Source organism: Blastomyces dermatitidis, assembly GCF_000003525.1.
Source record: "Blastomyces dermatitidis ER-3 genomic scaffold supercont1.3, whole genome shotgun sequence".
NCBI classification, from domain to species: Eukaryota; Fungi; Ascomycota; class Eurotiomycetes; order Onygenales; family Ajellomycetaceae; genus Blastomyces; species Blastomyces dermatitidis.
Genome location: NW_025544776.1, coordinates 3326714 through 3349748, shown reverse-complemented (window position 1 = coordinate 3349748; position 23035 = coordinate 3326714). Strand labels below are relative to the sequence as shown.

The 23035-nt window shown below is 32.7% G+C and overlaps 1 protein-coding gene across 1 annotated transcript; it reads left to right on the top strand.

The window, feature by feature from the left end:
- Positions 1 to 662: 662 nt before the first annotated feature.
- Positions 663 to 1034, top strand: BDCG_16672 (uncharacterized protein; the record flags this gene model as incomplete). The annotated part of the gene is made up of 2 exons (XM_045425874.1): positions 663 to 757; positions 820 to 1034. Coding segments are annotated over 2 exons (310 nt in total), but the record flags the coding sequence as incomplete, so codon positions are not given.
- Between the last annotated feature and the right edge of the window lie 22001 nt (positions 1035 to 23035).

Genomic DNA, 23035 nt, shown 5'->3' with positions numbered 1-23035 from the left:
CATTTTCACAAGATTCTTGTGTAATCATCACACAGATTCATCTCACAGATGAATCACTCTCTGTGAGATCATTCTCATCAAAGAGAAACATTCATGAGTTAATCTTTCATTCATCCTTGCAAATCATTGCTCTTTAACACTGTAGAATTGTGAGGAATTTTCCATTCTTTCACCAACTCTGTAGAATTGTAGAATCAAGATATTCACAGTCTGCAATCACTCTTTATAGTCACATAGAAAGATTCAGGCCTGTGATTCACAATCACTCTTATTTACTAGAGTGATCTGACTGTTCCACAGGATCATTCACAGTGTAAACAAATCTCTCTAGAGTAGTATAAATATCCCAGATCTGTCTGCAGAATCTCATCTTCTTTTCTCTTTTTCTGTAACAGCTTTCATTCTCACAAACTGTGAGTATTCTCATTCATTCACAAAGTGTTTTCATTCAGATGATAGAGAGAGAGTGTTCCTGACAATGTCTGTATGTTGATTCAAGAACTTCTCAAGAATAAAAATTTTTTCAATTTCAACATCTTTGCAAATAATGTCTGGCTGTCACTGAGCTTCTCATGGATGTCCCCGCGACTTCTCTGATCGCTTTTTGCCAGCTGGTGGAGCAGGGGTGCTGCCGTTCACAACTGTGTCTCCATCCTTCTCAGCCCTGCCACTGCACCCGATCTTCAGGCCAGCGGCCCACCCCATCCCTTCCCCAGGCCAGCCCCTGGCTCTAAGCAGCGCAGTCCCCTCCTTTGCTGTAAGTCTTCTCATAAGTAATTCCTTACAGATTCTAGCTGACAGTTCTTACAAAGCTCTCAGTGTTGCCAGTGCCTCCTGCAGCTCTGCAGGCCTACAATCATCCCTTCTCTGCCTGCACAATCTCTGATCAGGCATATGTGAATATGCCTAGGTTCCCTGTCAATGGTCCTCACACTGTGGCGCATTTCTGCAATCCCATTGTCAATGGGAGATGGGTCCCCGGGTACCCACAAAATCCAGGTAATCAAGGCAATGTGAATGTCATGAATTCATGATGAGAGTTGACCTGAGCAGATGAGCCTTCTCTTCACATTCTCATTGTTTCCAGGCTGGATACTCCAGCATAACTGAGAGAGTGAACACAGCTTTGTAAGAGATATCTGGTCACATGTGCAGGTGACCAGTCTTCAAGACTCTACTGCAACTGCACACACTCTGATGTCTGACTTCTCTGAAGTCTGTGCATTTCTGATGGCCTTCACATCAAATGCAACAATTGTCTGTATCACAGATATGATACTCTCTGCTTCTTTGAAGAGAGAAATTGGTAGTTGTGAGAAGATTAAGTGTCATAAATGTTGATAATGTGAGTGTGAGTTTTCTTTATTTTTTCTTTATTAGTCTCTAAATTGTATTCACAGCTCTGTTTATTTTCTTATTTTTTAACTTTAATGAGAACATGTTTTCTTCTTTTCTTATGTACACTGCAGACTGTTCATCTCAGTAGAAACTCATTATCTTGTAGACTAGGATTCACAAATAACAGTGTTAATGTCTTTATCACAATCAGGTTCTTAGTGAAGATTACATCATTCTGACTTGTTAGAATTCATAGCATGAAAGTCATGTCTCAGCTTCTGCAGATGTCTTATCTACCTGAATAATTCTCAAGTGAACTCATCTATCTTGTCAGAATACTCTTGTCACTGAACCTTGAATCAGAGCTTATAACCTCACTTCTCTGAGTCAATAATTTCTTTGATCTGGTATTCTCTTTCACTCTCTAGTGCTTTGTGAACAGGGTGATAAGTCACAGAGTTCTCTTCTGAGAATTCCTTATATTTATGAAGCAAAGAGATATGAAAAATATTGTACATCTGTAACTCAGATGACAGTTTCAATCTGTAGAACTGTGAGCTAACTTTCTTCACAATCTTGTAAGACCCTGTTCACAAGAGATTCAGCTTCTTACTAGATCTTCACATGATGATGTTTTCTAGACTCAGTCAGACTCTATCATCTTTCTTGAAACTCTTTGCAATGTGCTTGAAGTCATAGTATCTCTTCTGATACTCTTGAGCCTTTCTCAAGAATTCACAGGCTTTCTTCTGAATCTTCTGAATTCTCTCAGCCTGTTCACAGACATTATCACACTCTATAGTGTACTCTCATGGGTTCATCAAGGTTATTCACAGATGAGTCTCAGTGAGCATCTCAAAGAGGGTTTTGTCTATGCTGATATGTTTTAAGTTGTTGTATATAAACTCTGTGAGTGATAATCAATACACTCAGTTATTCTGATTGTAATTAATAAAGTATTACAGATACTGTTTCAATATACTCATCAGATGTTCTGTCTGATCATCTGTCTGTTGATGAAAAGCTGTACTTAGATCTTATGAGATCTTCAGTATAGTTATCAGATTAGATCAGAACTCTTCTGTGAAGATTGATTCTCTGTCTGAGACAATGTTCACAGACAATTCATGCAACTGAATCATATCACAGATAAAGATATGAGTCAAATCCTTTGACTTCAAGTCCTTGTGAGTGAGTATAAAGTGTGCTATCTTAGTGAAGTGATTCACTATCACTAGCACACTGTCAAAGCAGGCATCATATATATTCTTGCTTTCAGAGAGGCTCACAAGAGCATTCATTTCTAGCTGTTCCCAAGGTTTCTGTGAGATGAGTAGAGGAGTAAGTTCTTTATATGACCTGAACTGCACTACCCGCGAACCCTGATAAACAGCACAAGAATTCACTATCTTCTTCACAAGTTCTCACATCTTCAGTCAGAAGTATTTCCTTATAAGCAGCTCATGAGTTCTAGTGTCTGCAAAATGACCTGCTAGAGAAGAGTCATGATATCTTTTGATGAGTTCTACACATAGAAACTCATTCACAGGTATATAAATCTGACCCTCTCTTTGCAAGAGGCTATTTAAGTTCCTTCAATTCTTTATTTCTGCAGAGTTGGTCCCTGCTGTGAGCAGTTTTCAAATATACTGAGTATATTCATTCTTCAGTTGCAGTTCAGACAATCTGAATAGAAGATTTTATAAAGACTTATACTCTGTTTCTTCTTACATCAGGTCTTCCACAGTGCTTCTCAAAGCCTGCAAACTCTTCAGATTATAGATACTCTCTTCAAGAATCCTTGCAGAGATTCTCAGAGTGTTAACTCTCAGTGTTATAGAGAGTAGTTATGCAGGCTTCTTCTCTTTCTCTTCCTTCTTCTCTTGTGAGAAATTGAGAGACTCTTCAGTCAATCTCTTTGTAACACTCAGTCTGAGCATTCTGTGAAGCTTTTCTGTCTTCTCTAGCCTCTCTGTATCTATCACTCTGGCCTTCTTAACATAGTCTGGCCTGTGAGAGGGTTCATTCACTGAGTTCTTAATTCCCTTGATATGTTCTATCTTGAATCAGAACTCACTCAGTCTCTGAGCCCAGTGAACCTGTCACTGCAAGAGTTTCTTAGTTGAAGCAAACTGTTGTAAGCTATCATGATCAGTTCTAACAGTAATCACTGTTGCAAGATTCTTGAAGTAGTAACATCAGTGACAGAAGGATTTCACTATTGTAAGAAGCTTCTGATCATGAATGTCATAGTTGATCTTCATGAGTTGCATCTTTCATGAGAAAAAGGCTACTGAAACTCAGTTCTCATTTGACTGTAGTTGTGAGACTATTTCTGAAATCACAAAGAAGAAGACATCTGTCTTCAATCTGATTAAGAGCAAGAGATCAAAGTAGAACAGTATCACTGTGTCTGTGAATATCTGTTTCAATCTTGCAAAGGCCCTGTAAGCTTCTGAGATAAGAAAGTTCTCACAGTTCTTTCTTCTCAATAATCTTTTCATTCTCTGTTCATGAAATGACTTCTTCTTGTTTTCACCCTTCAGCATGTCTGTAAGGGCCAAGGAGATTCTCACAAACACAAAGATAAATCACCTATAGAAATTCACAAAGCCCAGAAAGATCTGAATCTTATGAATACTAGTTGGCTCTGATCATGATAGAATAGTCTCAATCTGTGAAGATTCCATCTGAATACCATTCACAGTGATTACATATTCTAGGAAATTAATTCAGTGAGCACTGAAGTTGCACTTTATGAGCTTAATATACAGTCCTGCCTCATCTAAGGCCTTCAACACACTTTGCACATGCTCAGTGTGTTCTTCCTTCTTCATGAAGTACATCACCACATCATTCAGATATATTATCATGAAGACATTCAGATATACACAAAGTATTTTATTAATGAAAGACTGGAATGCTGCAGGGGCATTAGTCAGATCAAAAGACACTACTAGATATTCAAACAATCTCAGTGCAGTTCTAAAGATAGTCTTTCATTCATTCTCAGACTGTATTCACAGCTGTGCATATACATTGATCACATTCAGTTGTGTGAATATGACAGCTCCTGTGAGACAGTTGATCACATTCTCAATCAGAGACAGGGAGTAGCAGCTCTTTATTATCTTGAAGTTCAGGTCACAGTAGTCTACACACAATCTGAGACCTTCATCCTTCTTCTTCATGAACATCACAGGGGCTCCCGCGGAGGCCTGTGAAGGTCAGATGAAGCCATTCTTCAGATTCTCCTTCACATAGGTCTGCAAGACCTCTGTCTCATGATGAGAGAGCTTATAAATTGGTTCTCAGAAGGGTTTCTATTCTTCTATCAAATCTATTATCAGATTCTCCTCACAGTGAGAAGGAAGCTCAGCTGCCTTAGCTGGGCTGAACACCTCTGTGAGATCTCAGTATTTCTCTGATATCTGAAGCTCAGTTTTCATGACTGTAAGGTTCTCAGACACTCACAAAGTCATCACATAGATGGGCTTGTCTCCTCTAATCAACTCTGCAGCATCAACTGTTTCTACCTTCATAAGTGAGTCTGTCAACACTGATCAGAAGTATAAACCTGACTTACAGACAGCTATGTGTGAATTGTGTCTTTGAAGTCATGCAAGTCTCAAATACATGTTATCTATGATGTTCATAATAATCACAGTTTCTGCAAATCTTCTCCAGATTTCAGAGAGATCTTGCAATTCAAAGATGATTCTCACAAGTCTCTCAGTTCTCAGGTCTGAGTTCTCACACTCTGCTTATTGCAAGAGCAGGTTCTCAGTCTTCATCTTTCAGCCCATTCACTTCACAAGCTTTAGGGACATCACAGTGACCTGGGATTCTGAGTCTACCAATACTTTTCATGCTTGTGGGGCAGCAGCACCGCAGTGCAGTCTCTTTCCATGAGCAAGCATTTTCATTGAAGAAGTAACAGATTCAGGTGTCAGCTTCAAGACTCTTAAGAAGGCTGTTACTGACTCTGTCTGTGATCTCTTAAATTCCTATTTTAATTTGTCTGGACAGTTTGCATGAAGATATTCTGATTTAGAACAGATAAAGCAGAGTTTCTTTTCCTTGATCTCTCTGTTATACACTCTGTTCACAGAAGCTTGTGAAGCTCTCTCTCTCTACTCAGCAGTCAGACATGAATCTCTCTGTGTCTTGTCATCTTTTTCTGACAAACCTGTTCTCTGTTGTCCTGGCCCTTGCAAGACTGGTTGATGATCTGCTCTCTGTGAGTCTGTGGCTCTCACAGTGATCTGCAAGTGATGAATGAGAGTCATCAGTTTCTTCAAGATCAAGAGCTTAGAGCCTTGCTCAATGAGCTTGTCCTGTATATCTTTATCCAGCTTCTTTGCAAACATCATCATTCAGGTCTTATTTCAGGGCCCTGTTTTCACAGGTCTCAATTTACATCACAATTCCATGAAGTGCTGTGAGTAGTCTTCATCAGATTCCTTGTCTCTTTTTCTAATGTTGATGATTGCAGCCCAGGTGTTCTCTGTCTGGCTTATGAAGTCTCTCAACTTGTTCTCTAGATAGGTCTTGAGAACAGATCATCAGAATCTCTCATGATCATTCTCTAGATAATTCAGTCAGTTCTTGGCTTCAGTGTAATAGAGGCCTGTCATCATGTAGATGACAGCTTCTTCATCTTCCATGTCACACAGCTGGGCTTGTGAGTCAATTTCAAATGTAAACTCACAAAAGCTTTTATAGATTGTGGTTCAATAGATGGCCTTAAGTGGTTGTGACTTGAGAAAGTTTCTTTTCAGTTCACAGGTGTCCCTGAAGATCATGTCTAGAGACTCAGTTTGAGAGTGTTTGTGAGCAGTAAGCATTTCTTATAGAAAAATAGCTTGATTCTGTGAGAGATGCTCAAGAATGTTCTTCACTGAGATTGATTTGTTCATGGGTTCAGAGGGTTTCTCTGTCATAGATGCAGAGAATGATGTCTCATGAGTGATTAATAAGTCCTCTGAGACTTCTTCCATGAGAGTTATTCATGGTTTGAGTGGCTGCTCCTGAGTGCCTGCAGTAGGGTTCGCAGGGGTTGAAGCACACAAGTTTCTAGTTCTTTCAGTCATAATGGGCGATTGCTGACTGACTGAGCTTGAAATGTAAGAATAAGTACTCGCAGGTGATTATTCAGGTGTTTGCAGCTTGACATGATATGTACTGTTAACTACTAGAAGTGTTCACAGTAGGAAGATAAATATAGGGATCAAATGTATAATAGCATTCAAGCTGAGTTGTGAATAGTATTCATGAACTCCAGTCTATATAGTTGTATGTAGCCAAGGGCTGCTAGCCCTATTGGTTACGCGAGAGATAGGAATAGAGGTAAAGGATCCGTGAGGAGCGGGATTTCTTACAATCTGATCAATTTCCTCCTCTTCATATTCAGATATTTCTGAATTCAGTCATTTTCTTGTAGCTGCTTGAGTTTCTGATAGAAAGTCTATTAAGTATTTAACTTCTGTCTCAGTTGAGAATAAGAATCTCATATTTAATTGATTTAGATCGTACTTCTCTTTCAATCTAACTCTGAGACTATTATATAATGCACAGTGCATTACAATATGCTCAGAATTCTCATTTGCATTGCAGAATGAGCATTCTATTGAATCAAATCTATCATCAAATCTTTGTATATAAGATTTGAAATAGTCATGTTCTAATTTCAGCTGTATTATAGATGAGAATATTTTCTTTTTACATTTAATTGAACAAGATTTCCACTTGAGTTTTGTTTCAAATCTTGAATAATGTATACTCTTCTTTTGTTTCTGCCAGCTTTCATTTCACTTGTCTAAACAAGATTCTTTTATTTTCCTCTTTATAAAAGATCAGAACACAATTTTTTGAACAGATCTGCTTAATTCTGAATCATTTTTTACAGCTGAATCAGCCAATTCATTATCATGAATATTCATATGAGCAGGAACTCAGTGCAGATGAATTATCAGCTTTGATGTTCTTCTCTTTTGAATTTTTAAAATGGAGTTTAAGATCAGTTCAAGATTTATTTGATCATTATGAATCTGACTATTTATAAGTCTTTTTAAAGCAGCTTGACTATCAGAGAATATTCATGCCTCTTTCAAACTATTTTCTCTTTTATAAGATTTTATTTTAATAAGTTTGAAAGCTTTCACTATTGCAAATAATTCAGCATCAAAGACTTCAGATTCACAGTCTAAATTCCAGAAATCTGAGATAAAATTAATATTATCTTCAGTATAAGCAATGCCTGCATCTAATCTATTCAAATTCTCATTTTTTGAGCTATCTGAATAAATCAGAATAGAGTCTTTTATATTGATTGTAGAAATTCTCTTCAAATGCTGTTCATATTCTTTCTCTTTAAATAGTTCACTTATTTGTAAGTCTATAAGAGATTCAAGCTTTTCTCTTCAGAGAGATAACTTCTCATGATCAACTTTTTCAACATTTAAAGAAGAAAATTGATTTTTAATCAGTGAGTATAGTCTGTACAGTTGAGAAGACATTTTCTTGAAAGAATTATTTTCATTTCAATCAAGAAATCTATTTCAATCCAGTTCATTTCCAGAGTTAACTGATGAAAATGAGAAAGAGACTCTTTCTCTGATTATATGATTTGAGCTCATCTTTATAACTCTCAGAGCATAGTTCATACAGGCCTTTTCAAATCTAATAGCAGAAGAAGAAATTGAAGCTTTAATTTTCATTGTTTTAATAGAAGATGATTTGAATGCTCTCAGAATTCTTCTCAAAGCTCTGTTTTACAGACTTTGAAAGAGTTCAGTGAAATTTTCTTGATTATTTCATCAAACTTGAACTTCATAATCAGCTACTGAGATAATACAGACTATATATAACTATATCATAGCCTGGAAGAATAGACCTCTCTCTGTATTTGATAGTCTGATAATGTTATTTAATAGTCTTTCTGTCTTGACAGTTCTTTGTTGAATATGATATTTAAAATCCAACTTGGAGTTTAACCATACTCCTAATCATTTGACATTTAAACTGGGTTTAATCTCTCTATTTACAAGAGTTAGAGATAGTTCTTTCTCATTGAATCTAGAAAAGAAATGAATTAACTCAGTTTTATTCATATTAAATTGAATTTGATTGATATCTGCTCTGACAAGGATTTTCTTTGCAGCTTTTTCAATCACTTTCAAATTCTCTTTGATAGTTTTTGAGCTGTAGACTAGACCAATATCATCTACATAACTTGAAGATTGCACTATTTTCATATTTCTATCTTTGAATAGATATGCAGTGTATATTGCAAATAAAATGAGTGAGATTGAAGATTCTTACAGCACTTCTATTTTTATCTCAGTCTTGTCTTATTTCATTCCATCAAAGAAAAGTTGTATGATTCTTTTAGACATAAAACAGTTAACTCATTTTATTAGAGAAAGTGACAGTTTTAACATCTTCAAAGTCTGAATTAACTTTGACTTTGAAACATGATCAAATGCTTCTTTTATATCAATAAAAACTGCAGTTGAGACCAGATCTTCATACTTTGCTATTTAAATATCATGAACAACTGAGAGAACAGTGTCAATTACAGAACATTGTTTTCTATCTCTCATTTATTCACTGAATAAAAGAGAGTTATTAATAGAGCTTATAAAAGATAGTTAAGTAGTTATTATCTTTTTCAAAATCTTTCCTAGACAGTTTAATAGAGATATTACTCTATATAACTTAGAAATTGAAGTTATTCTATTAGGTTTTGCAAGAATCACTTCAGTGACTTCTCTCCAGCATTCAGAATGATATCCATTTTTCAAGAGATTGAAAAAGAGCTCAAAATATTCATTCTTTAAGTAGGAATATGTATTTTGAATAATCAAGTGATTAATTGAATCAGGCCCTGTAGCAGTTTTAACAGAACTTGAGAAGATAGCTGACTCTCATTCATCTTGTGTAAGGTCAGGCCATTCTCAGTCATTTTCATCAATGTAGTTGAGAAGTAATATATTCTCTTCCTCTGAATCTGAATCTGAATCTGATGAGTTCTGAAAGAGAATTCTCATGAAAGCTTGACATTTTTCCTCAAAAGAGTTTGCTTTATATAATTCATTCTGAAACTCATATTCTAAGACTGGAAGTTTTGCTACACTTCTTGTTTTAGTATAGTTAAAAGCTTTAAAAACTTCCTTCTCTTGTGCTTCTTCAAGAAATTTATTTCAGCAGTCTGTTTTAGCTCTTTTAATATCTGAAAAATATTCATTTCTAACAGCTTTGAACTCTTCATCAGATATTATATCATTCTTTCAATCTCTTCTAGCAGTAGCTAATTCTTTTCTTTTAGATGAGATATTCTCATTCTATCAAGGTTTTGAATACTCAGAAGATTTTCTTCTTGAAATATTATCTCTAACACTTGTTAGAATAATAGATGTAATAAGCATCACTCTATTCTCAAGCATTTCATTTGAGATATCTTGACCAGAATTTCAATATAGCTCATTCTGTCTTTCAGATTTTAACAGTTTTATACTTTCTTCAACTGCTTTTCAATCAGCTTTATCAAAGTTAAACTGATTAGAGAGAAGAGGATTTTCACTCATTTATTCCTCACTCAGTTCAATATTAAATTAAATAATCTCATGACCTGATCCTGATGTCTCATTTGAATTAATAAATCAGTTTACAAGTCTTCTTTTCATTAGATTTTGTGACATGAAGATTAGATCTATAATAGATTTCTGTTTCATGTCTTTTCTAAAGAATGTTTGTTGATCAGACTTATTAATCAAATCTATTGAATACTCAAAGATTCATTCAATCAGATTATCAGCTCTCACTGCTCTCTTGCATTCTGAATTTCATCAGAGATGATGTGCATTGAAATCTCCTACAATTATAGAGTTTCTTGATAAAGTTATGTTCAGAAATCCTCTATCAATTGTTCAGATATTATTATTTTTCTTCAATGACTTTTCATTATAGATATTTATGAGCTGTATAGTATCAAACTCATTTTCTTTATCTATAATATCACACATCAGAATATCAGGATCAGACATGATATCAAATCTTAGATTAAATTAATATCTTGATTTCTTTCTTTCATAGATCACTACTCTTGACTTTATCTCAGACTTTTGAGATAGAAAGCAGTAGTAGCTTGAATGAGAAATGATGTAATTTTACTCAGCATCAAAATTCAGTTCCTGAAGTAGTATAAAATCAACTTTTTATTCAAATGCAATTTGAAGATAAGAATAAATATAATTTAAGTTTCTATTCACATTATTTTGAATAAATGTGATTTTTAAAGAGTTTTTAAACTTTTTTTGTTGTTTTTATTGTATATTCATACTAAAAGAGAGTAGAGATAGAGTAGGATCTAGTCACTATCATCAGATAGTAGATTATAACTATTTTGAAAAGTAGAGATCTCAACTGCTTGTATTATATCTAGTTTATCATCAGAGTCATTTCTCAATTCTCTAATCTTAACAGAAGTTTGAGGATTCAAATTCTGTTTACATTTAACTGGAGAATTGAAGTTTGAAGATTTAGATAGTTGAGAGTTTCTTCTTTTTGAGCTTGCAGTTGTAAGTCTACTGGCTTGACTCTTTTCTTCAGTTCTAGATTGACTTTGAGCTTCATCTTTTCTCTAGTTCTTTTAAGTTCTAGAAGTAAACATACATTCTTTTAAGCTAGATGCATGTTTTTCTTTGCAATTAGAGCACTTAAGCAGAGTGTGTTGACATATTTCATCTCTTTTTGAGCATGTTTCACATTTATGCTCACTAGTTTTGTGATCTCTGGCACAGAATGCACATTTTAAGTCTCTAAAACATGAGATTGCAAAGTGTTCATATCTTTGACAGTTTGAACACTGTGTTTGAGCTTTGAGATTCATTCTTGAGTCTTTGTATTCATGAACTCTCATTTTCAAACCTGCTACTCTTACTTCAGAGATCTTTGACTGTTCAAGTGTTTTTATATATACTAGAACAGAGGCATTTCTCCTGCTTTATCTGAACTCAATTGAATTTAGTCATACAGGCTTCTTTCTCAGTTGAATAGAGTTGTATTCTTTCAATTCATTTTTGAGAAGTAGCATTTCTTCTTCACAGTCAAAAATTTCAACTGAAATATCATGAAGAATGAATTTGTTCCATTTTTCATCTCTTTCAGATAGAATTATTATATTTAGCAAAGATTCTACTGCTGACTTCCAGAGATTCTCATTCTGAATAAGGAATTCAGCACTGAATTCAGGCATTATAGTCAGAATAATGGAGTTTTCAAAGAATGATGACTCAATTGAAGCTATAACTGGTTTTTGAACTTCAATATCAGTCATCAACTGAGAAAAGAACTGCTGATTAATTTCATTTCTAATTCTGAAAATGAGATTTGAGTTCAGCTTGTTTCTTTGCAGAATAACCGTGCCATGCTTACTCACTCTCTGTAGTGAGTGCGCCACAGCGTACGGAAAACCACACTGTAAAGAAAATATTTTCAATATCTTCATTCTTCATCTTCAAATAATCATCATTAATTATAATCATGTCTAAATCTTCTAATTACACTGAGAAGCAGTTGCAAAGAGCTGTTGACACATATAAAAGCAATTCAAAATTAAAAATCACATCTCTGTCACAAGAATTCAAAGTCTTATATATCACCTTGTATGGGAGGATCAATGGGAAGAAATCAAGGACTATGAGAGTTTCACTGAATTGAGCATTGAATGACAGCCAGGAAGAGGCAATTAAGATATGAATTCATAAATTGAATATTAATTTTTACTCACTCATCATCAAGTGTATTAAAGCTGCTGTGAACCGCATGTTGAGACAGCATTATACAGATTCAGAGACTGCACTTCTCACAGTAAGCAAGATGTGAACATATCAATTCATCAAACATCTGCCAGATTACAAATGAGTCAAGTAAAAACCCATGAATTCAAAACAAGTGTCTTATGAGAATATAAGCTTCATTATCAACTGATTTAATCAATATGAAGCTGTCTTCAATCAATATTAATTCTTTCACTGTGATATCTACAACTTTGATGAGATTGAATTTCAAGAAGAAGAAGAACACAGACAGTGAGTTATAATTGTCTTTAAAGACATGAATTTCATCATACAGTCATCATACTCTCATGGATTAATAACAGTGATGAAGTGTGTTAGTGCAGATGACACAGTATTGAATTCATTGATTATAATGAAATTGAAGATTCATCTAGAGAATTGATATACACACTTCAACTTATCTGACAACTATACTATCACTGCATCTGAGTCTGGCTTTACAAATGATGAGATTGAATTTGAATGAATCAAGCAGTTCAATAAGATGATAAAAAAGCATTAAATCAGCAGTCAGTAACTACTATTAATGAATAATCATGATTCTCATCTCATAGAAGAATTCATTTAATACTGCAACTTTCATAAGATTATTCTGTTCAGATTCTCATCTCATACAAGTCATATTCTACAACCTCTTGATAATGTATCTTTTCAGCAGTATAAGCATTATTATACAAAGGCAGTTAATGAGGCTGCCTGCTACAGATATGAGCAGTATGATGACAGACAATTCCTTGCTAATCTGAAGAGCATTCAACTGTAAGCATTCAAACCTGGCACTGTGAGAGCTGGCTTTGCCAACTGTGGAATGTATTCAGTTAATCGCGATATAATTCTCAATGAATTGAGACCTCTTACCATTGATGATGCCCCGGATCTCAACATATACAATGGTGATGATGATGTATGCGATCACTTTACCCCGCCACCTGCAGATTGACTGTCAACTGTCTTCTCACAATTAATCTTCTCAGAGATGATTGCAAAACTATGTCATCAAATCAATGCAGCAGCCAAGGCCTTAGAAGATGTGAAGAATACCCTTACACCTGGTTTGACAAGGCAGTTGAACAAGATCTTCAAGAGTAGCATAGTTCAGGCAGAATTGAACACACACTGTGAGAGTGAACTTGCAGGTCATTATCAAGCAAATAGACATCAGATCATCAAATCCTCCCACAGACAGATGCAAGTAGGTGAAGTCCTCACTATTAAGAATGCCAATTGCAAGATTGCAACCTGTAGAGCAGATGAGATGAAAAAGACATTCAATAAGACTCTTTAATCAATTGAAATCACATCTATAAAATCTACAGCTACTCAATCATAACAAGATAATTCTATAGAATCTCAACTTACAGTGGATTCTACACCTTCTAATAAGTATATAGATAATCTTTATGTTATAGATAGATGTGATGATGATTATTAATTAATTTTTGAAGATTACTATATTCAAAATATTTTCTTTACAGTGTGGTTTTCCGTACGCTGTGACGCACTCACTACAGAGAGTGAGTAAGCATGGCACGGTTATCCTGGTTTGAGACTTTGAGAATAAGTCTTCTATTTCTGAAGATTTGAAAGTTTTTCTCTTTTTGCATTTTCTTTTTCACTTTTCTATGAATAGAGATATGAGCAGTATTCTTCTCAGTTTTCTCAGGATTTTGAGCAGGTTTTGAGACAGCAGGTTTAGAGACAGCAGATTCAGCTGCTTGAGCATATGTTTTCTTCTAATTCAAAGAAGAAGAAGAAGTAGGAAAAAAAGAAGAACAGCAAGATGAAGAGTCAGTGATTATACTAGGAATTTTCACTGTTTTTTGAACTATGTTTGAGATTCCAAGTTTGAACTTGATCATCTCCTGTAGTTGTCTAGTCTGAGCATGAAGAATTAACAGAACTTCTTTATTCATCTCACTCAGACACTGCTTTTCAAGAATCTTGCTTGCTTTTTCAAGTTTCTGTATTTTAAGAACTTATTGTTTCTCTATTTCTTCTTTCTTTCTTCTCTTCAGAATTTCAATCTCAGAAATAGTATTTGAGAAAGCATCTTTTTCCACATCAACTGAGTGTATTTTTGAACTCATTATTCTCACTCAATGAAAAGTTGGTCAGACTGTTTCAATTGAGATATTTCTAAGTCTGTTTTCAATTGAAAAGTTGATCAGACTGTTTCAAAAGAAGAATAAAAGACTTTTGTGTATAAAACACCTGATTTTTTTCACACTAGTTCAGTAACTAGGTTAGATTTTTCAAGAGAATCTAATAAACTAAAATTGATTTTTGAGATAAATCAATAAAATCTTTACAATCTCTTTCTTGAAATACAGTGAGAAAGAGTATAATATCAATTAATAATGAATTAGATAATATGACATTTTTTAAGAGAAAAACTGACAAAAAATAAATCAATTTTTTGCAGAGAAATTGATTAAAACTATTCAATTTTATTCTAAATCATTCAATTCTTCTCACACAATAAGTGTGCAACTCAAATCAGTTAATAAAGAGTGTAAAAAAGAATTAAGTATTAATGAAAGCTCTTCAGTCACTGAAAAAGTAATTCTTACTTAAAAGAATATAAAATTATGATAGAAAACAGCTCTGTTTTTAATTCTTTATAAGAATATTATGTAAAATTCAGAGAAAAACATCTTACTTTTTCAAGAGAAGTAAAAAACTATTTCTAAGATTTATTTTTTGCATTAACTGCTACAGAAGAATGAGATAGAAACTGCTAAGATATACACTACTGTATACTCTCTATCAAGACTTTCTCTCTTCAGAGTCTTGATATTATAGAGAATATAAGTCTGTTTCTATATAATAATATAAATATTGTCAGTGAGATGTAGAGAAACTGGTTATTTATATCTCAAAATAGAAGACTTTGTCAATGATTATATTAATATAGAGTTAATTCTCAAATTCAATAGAAATCTAGTGTTACTGTTCTCAATCTCTTACAGAATCTATTGAATATTGAGATATTAAAACTAGATTTAATATATCTCACTGTGCAGAGATCAAAGACTCAGTCAGATCTTGAAGTATACTGATTTTATAGTTGTCATGTCTGCTGATTATGTATCAAGTACAGTTACTGAGGTATCTTTTTGTACTTTTCTATCAGGGAGTGAGCCAGATTGAGAGAGGTGGTACAAGGGTGAGACTTGGTGTTGATGTCTAGATACACTGAAGACAGACCGCAGAGGTTGCACTTCAGAAGTGACTGTTGATTATGTGCTTGATATTATCACTGAGGTATCTTTTTGTATTTTTCTGCCGGGGATGGGCCAGATTAGGAAGGGCGGTACGAGGGTGGGACTTGGTGTTGATGTTTTGAAACATCAAAGATGAACAGGGTTTTCACAGAGATCGCTCCTCAGATATCTCCACAACTACAGATTGGAGATCTTTCAAAATCAAGAAGATTGGTGCATATGGCTAGGTCTCTTCACCTTACAATTTGTATGGCAATTTGGCCCGGGGTTGTGGTGTGGTAGGGGAGAATGGGGGATAATCCCACACAGGAGTTTCAAACGACATCTGGTTCACATTTGGCTGAATAACTCCACCACCACACAGGGTATGCGGTCGGCGATGGGGTCAAAATGCTTGTATGATCGAGGGCTTTTCAATGAATCTATCAGCGGGTTCTTATTTGAAAAATCAAGCGAGTTCATGGTGGAGCAGTTGGTTGTGTCTCCATAATACTCAAGACAAGAATAAGAAAGACAATGACAAGAACAAGAACGCTGAATTGAAACCTGAATATAGAGATAATGATGCAAGAACCGGCTATCATTGTCAAAAGATTGATCATATTCAGACTGACTGTTGCAAGAAATACTCTGAGAAACATTCTTTAAATTTGAATTTTAACAGCAATAGAAACAAGAATAGAGACAAGAATGTAGAGAATACAGATGCTGCTTCTATTCACAATATCATGAAGCAAGTATTTTGCATCAAAGAAAAGGCCTATGTGAGTGATCAGAAAGGAAAAGATACCTGAATTCTAGACTCTGAATTGAGTGCTTATGTCATATTTCACAGAGATCTTGTTGTGACAAAACCTCAGAAGGTGAAAGTAATGTTGAAAATGACAGATGAAATGATAGTCTCAGCTATAGACTGGCTGTCAGGACCATGAATTTCACATTTGATTTCATTTAATCTGATCTTATACATTTCTTAGCATAAGTCTCATCAGAACCAAGCCTCAAAAAAATCTGAAAATGAATCATTTCTGAGAGAAATGATGTGAAAAATAACCAGATTTAATTCAAGAACAGTGAAATGAGAGTAATTTCTCAGAATAAACTGTGAAAGATAATCATTCTTTCAAAATCAGAATAATACTGAGACTGAAAATCAAATTCAGTCTCATTTGATTCATTCAGTGATTGCTTATATAATCAGGATTTGATAACAATTATTGATAATACTTATGAACTAACTAAATACATTCTTATATAAGTTTATTCTTCACTTTCTCATGAAAACTACACTTCTCTAATATACTATAATCAGAGATATTAAACTATCTGATAATTATATGTTTTACAATCATGAGTTTCTTGATTGTTTCTTCTTGTAATTGTTCTCAGTGATAGTAATAAATATCTCAGCTTGAGTTGAACTTTTACCTCATTCTCATCTCTGTTAATGAAATTGTCAGAATATTATATATTATCAGTGTAACAGTTGAATATATACTCTCAACAATTTTTCATAACTCTAGAATTGATTTAATGTATAAATTTGTTGAATCATCTTGAAGATAGTGATTAAATTCAGTTTTATAAGCATGTAGTTTTGCCTGATTTTCAGTTGCAATCAATGTATGCAAGTTCTGTTTCAAAGTTAGTATTATAGTTCTATATAATATGAAGTGTTATCAAAGATTATTACTTACTAGAGAATTGTATTTCACTGTCTTCACATCTCTAATATCTACTTATTCAAATCTCTGATAGTTGACATTGTAGTAGTCTCAGACTAATTTAATATATGAGTCTCATTTCTTCTCTGTTTAATCTTGAGAAGTGTAGATATTAACTCAATGAGAGAAATCTAGTAGAGCTGCTATAGCATAGTACTCTGCAAAAGATTGTTCAGTTTTGCTGTAGTAATATACAAGTTTATCTCTTATAGTAATAATACCCTGTGCTATAGCATCATCTCAAACTGAATTTCTATTTAAGTGATTCAACTGCTTCTTAAGATGAGTAAATAAACTGTTATACACTCATCAGACTGACTGCAGTATTGATGTACAAGTGATTGAGACTGTCTTTGTTATCTTATAAAACTGAAACAGTAAATTAATCACATATTTCAACTGAGTTCATTTCATATCAGAAAGTTTCAATATCTGAATCTTTTTCTGATCAGAGTGTTACACTCAATGATTAATTATCTGACACAATCAAAGAGTCTGAACAGTTATCTTATATATTAAACTTCATTGTATTCTAACATTCTGTAACATATTCAGTGATATGACTGATTTGTTTATTTATTGAATATCATGAAATTATTATTATTGTTTAGAGAAGATATAAATTACATTAGTAATGTTTTGAATCTGTGATATTTAAATTATTAGTCAATCTATTCAAAATTAACAGTAGTATTATCAAAAAGTGTTACTAAAAAGCAATATTAAAAAGTGTTATTAAAAAACATTATCTTTTATAAAGTGAATGTAAAAGTTACTTGAGTAATCACTTTCATCTTATTCACATCTTAAGAACCAGTCATCTCATTATTCTTCATCTCAATGTTAAGATTCTTTATCAGTATTTATATCACAAGTTGAATGACATGAGCAATGCAGAGAATATGACCTTGTTTATCATTTCAGAAATACAAAGTCAATTTTTACTTCAAGCTATTCATCATAGTGTAGTTATTCACAGCATTATCAGTTATAATTGTAAGAAGACTGAGACTAATATCTTAATAGTTATTTTTAATCACAGTTATTAATATCTCTGTTATATAATTCTCAGTATGACTACTGATCAATGATTCAAATTCAATTAATATCTCTTAATAAGTTCAGTTCTCATCAATGTAATAACATGTAACTCTTATAAATGTAAGATTATTTATACTAGTTTATACATTCACTGTGAGAGATACTCTTCAATGATTCTTCAACTCTGATTTTAGATGTTGTATATTAACTTTGTAGTGTGTCTCAAGGTTGAACTGAAGACAGAATTGATGTGAAATATGAAGATTTGAATTAAGCATTTAAAGAAGTGTTCAGAATTCAGAGTTTTCAATTAATTAAAGAGAAAGATTCAGAGATATACACATACAAAGTAATTATTCACAGAAGTTATCAGATAAGAGTTATGAAATCAGAGTACTGATATATGATTGTTTTCACATGATTTTCTTCAAATTAGAAAGTTAGTGTTATTAAAAATCATTATCTGATAGATCAACTTATCAGCTTGATAGTAATTTTCTGATTATTTTTCTTTTATTATTCACATTCTGATAACTTCAGATATCAGAAAATTTCTTCAGAGTTATAATCAGTTTATAATGAATGTTTCTGAATAAAGTTATAGTGATTATAGTAGAGAGATGACTCTTCAGTAATCTATAATATAATCTGTTAATAATTATTTCATAGTTCATCTCAGTGTTTGTGTTGAGTTTTTCATAAATTTCATAGCCTGAAATCAGATGTGAAGGATGAAGTGATTATTCATTATAATTGAAAAAGAGTATTCTGTATTGAATTGTAAATAATATAGACTTTGTAATTCACAGTGATTTCTTAAAGAGTTTGTGAATCTTCAATAGAAGTAAAACAAGTGAAAGAAGTGAATTCAGAAGATATAATAATAATTTAAGAAAGATAATAATTTATTTTCAATAACTGATCACTGATGTATATAAGAAGAATTAATATAAGAGAAAATAATCTTCTTTCTTAACTTAGTTATAATTTTAGTACTAACTCAGATTGAATATTATCAATGTATAAAAGTAAATAAATAATCTTGATTAATCTCTGTTATATTTCTTGAAATATATTAATATTATGAAAGAAAGTATTATTAAATTATATTATCAGATAATATCATTAAAAATATATTAATATTGTAAATATCAATATTGAAAAAATGTTGGTACTTATATATTATCATGACATGATAGTTAAATATATATATATATATTATTTCTTATATTGATAATTGATTACAACTTGTACAATAATTTTTGAAAACTCAAAATTAATTTCAATTATTAACTAATAGTTATAAACTTATAACTAACTAATATAAAAAGAAAAAAACTTTTTCTACTTATTATCTTTCTTCTCTTTCTCATTCTTCTCATTATTCTATATAATTCACTTCTTATTCTCATTCTTCTTCTTCTTCTCCTCATCTGAGATAATAATTATCTTAAAATCTTTCTCTGCTGTCTTCTCAGAGAAGAGTTCTCACTGCTCTTTCTTAGCCAGATCAATCTATGTTTCAAAATCTCACATTTTCTGATCTGCTGTCTCAGGTTTCATCTCAGTGATAAGCAGATTGATATACTCAGAGAGCAGAGCTGTCTTCTTAATATTCTGAATTATGAAGTGCATTTAAGATCTGAATAAGATCTCAATTCTCTTCTTCTCTATCAGCTTCTACTAATCAATTAGAGAACAGAAGTATTATGAAAAATTATTATCTCTTAATAAAAAACTTATCAGTTTTGACTTCTTTGTCTTCTACTTTAATATCTTCTTAATCTTCTTCTACTACTTCTTATTTACAGTAATACTCTTCTTCTCTCTCTCTCTCTTTATCTTAATCTTAAATTATTCTCAGAACTTCTTCTGATCTTATCACTACTGTATAAGACTCTGTGGTTCGGAAGAACGTACGACCGTCGGATAATAACGCGGCCGCTTCCGAACTACTAGCGTATGAATGTAAAGGGGGTCATAGCGGCCACTAATTAATTTAGTGTATGATATTACAATATATAAGAAGCCAGCATACATCTGTAATCATACACTGACTTAAGCAATCTTTGAATCACATCTGATAGTATGTCTAAAAACTGGTGAGAAGTGCAGGCTCCTTCAGAGCATGATAATTCTGTCTACAAAGTGATTCATAGTTATCATGTCAGTGTGATCCTAGAATGCCTCAAAAGATAGCATATAAAAAGTAATAAGTGAAAGAGCATCTGATTAATGCTGCTTTGCTTGTTGAGGGAAAACTCCACACCCAGGTAAATGCCATGTATGAGACGCGAATGAATGAGATGTGAGAAAGAAAATGAAAGTGATGAACCAGATTCAAAGAAGTTCACTTTCTACTCAAAAGAAGGATAAAAAGAAGAGAGTGACCATCACTGAAGTCATACAATGATAACAGAAATCATATAATGATATAGTGATATAATGATATAGTGATAGAATAATATAGCGATATAATAATACAGTAATATAACAATAGACATTATACAATTAATGAGAAATCACTGAAATGAATATCTTCTCTAGTTAATACAAATAATACTCTTCTCTGCTATCTGAACTGAAAGATATGCAGAACCTCTCAGAGAATTTACTCAAAGTAGTAAGAAAAGCAGCTGAAACTGCTGAACTGAAATCAAAGCTCTGTATACATATAAGGATTCTAAACAAGATTGAGACCTTGTGTACACAGTGACAGGCTGAGACAGAAGTTAAATAATAATTGACATTTACTGCAGATCAAGCATTCACTATGAAGAGCTTTATCAACACAATCATCATCATTAATAAGAATAGAGAAAATCAGATCTTAGATCTGCAGCAGAAGATTGAATATTTATACAGATAGATGACTACACTGAACCTGAAGATCTTATCATGATTATTCACAATCTCTTCAGAAGTGTACACATCATCAGAGACTGCTGCACAGAATGAGAATTTAAGCATGAAATATATCAAGTCAGAAGATCTGTCAGAGTTATTAAGCTTTAATAATGACTGAAAAAATGATACTGTAATCAGCTGGCTAAGTCAGATGTGATCATATTATTAAATTGAATGTGAACTCACAGACAGACAGTTAATGAAATTTTAACAAGTCTTAAGATCTGTCACATTTCTACACAGAAAAGTGAAGTCATTATAAATAGCTAATGAAAAGATGAATCTCACAGATATGAAGTGATATTCATTCTTATAAATATAAAATGAGTTTTTCAAATGAATCTTGCATAACTTTGAGAAAGTGAATATATAAGATAAGTGTTATAAACACTTCACTGAGTGTAGATAAGTAAGTAATCTTACATTATACTTTACACACTTTAGCTTATACTATCTTGTATTGAATGAAGAGCTTTTAACATCTTTCTGTTTATAGATCTTTATTCATAATCTTATATCTGAGTTAAGAGCAGAATGAAAATGCTTAATCTTATAATTAGATACAGTGAAAGAAGCATACAACATTCTCATTGTATAGAAATAAGTAAGTCAATTATAATAGAAAATACTGTAATTGAGTATGTCTTAGCAGAGAATGAGTAATCAGATTTCTATGACATAAGTTATATATCTGAATATGATGAATCTAGATCTGAATATCATCACTAAAGTACTGAATTCTCTGAAAAAGAAATCCTCTGAGTGAAAATCTTGGTATTATAAGTATTAAGCTTACTTCAACTGCAGACATCAAAATCATGATATAAAAGATTACACTCAGTGTGTACAGTTAAGAGAAGCAAGAGAGTCAAAAAACTAGCAGAATCAGTGAGCTCAGAGACACTTGCTGATATTCTATAAAAAGTCTTCAAAGTGAAAGAGATGTGTATATTAGATAATTCTCTGAATTCTGTGAATACTAAGAGAAAGCAGGCTTTTGACTGAGAAGTGAGTGAGAATGAAGTAAATGCTCATCTCAATACCTTGAGACTTGAAATATTAATGTATAAGAGACACTTGAGTAAGAATTGAGAGATGACTGTAAAAGTGTTAGTGAATACAGAAGCTTCTATACAATATATTGATGATTATATAATCTGAAGATTGAAAGAAGTTCACTGAGTGAAGAATCTCTGATGCATAAGATTATCTAATAACTGATATTTAATATCATCTGTAAAAGTAAGAGTTCTCTTGTACTTCAGAGAATGATGTTGCTATATTTGAGTATGAGAGCTGCAGAACATGAAATATAATCTTATTCTCAGACTTGATTGATTTTAAAGATTCAATTCACAGATTCAATGATGTACATGTTATATGCAGTTGACTGATAGAAAGAAAATGATTCATATAATTCTATTAACTGATATGAGAAGGACATTTCACATCTCTGATATAGAAGAATTAAATCTGCTTACACATTAATAAGCAAAGAGAACAATTTATAAGATCTCATCTGAAAGCATTCTGTATGTCATACAGAACTCAGAAGTGAAGAAAATCAAGATAAAAGATATACAGAAGAACAAGTGTATGAAGAAGCTTCTGAAGAAGTATGAAAAGATCTTTTGAACAAATCTTCTACTGAAATTGCCACTGGAACAAGGATTTGTACATGAGATTGACACAGAGAATATAAAACCAGTCAATCAGAATGCATATTCTCTGTTATAAATACATCTCAAAGAACAGAAGCATCAGATTACTGACCTTCTAGAATATAATCTCATACAACTCTCATCAAGTATGTGAGGCTTTTGAGTTCTATTTATGAAAAAGACAGGTGAGGAGTGATGAATGTGTATTGATTATTAAGCACTTAATAAGCTTATAATCAAGAATGAATATTCACTGTCACAGATTCAACAATAGTTGA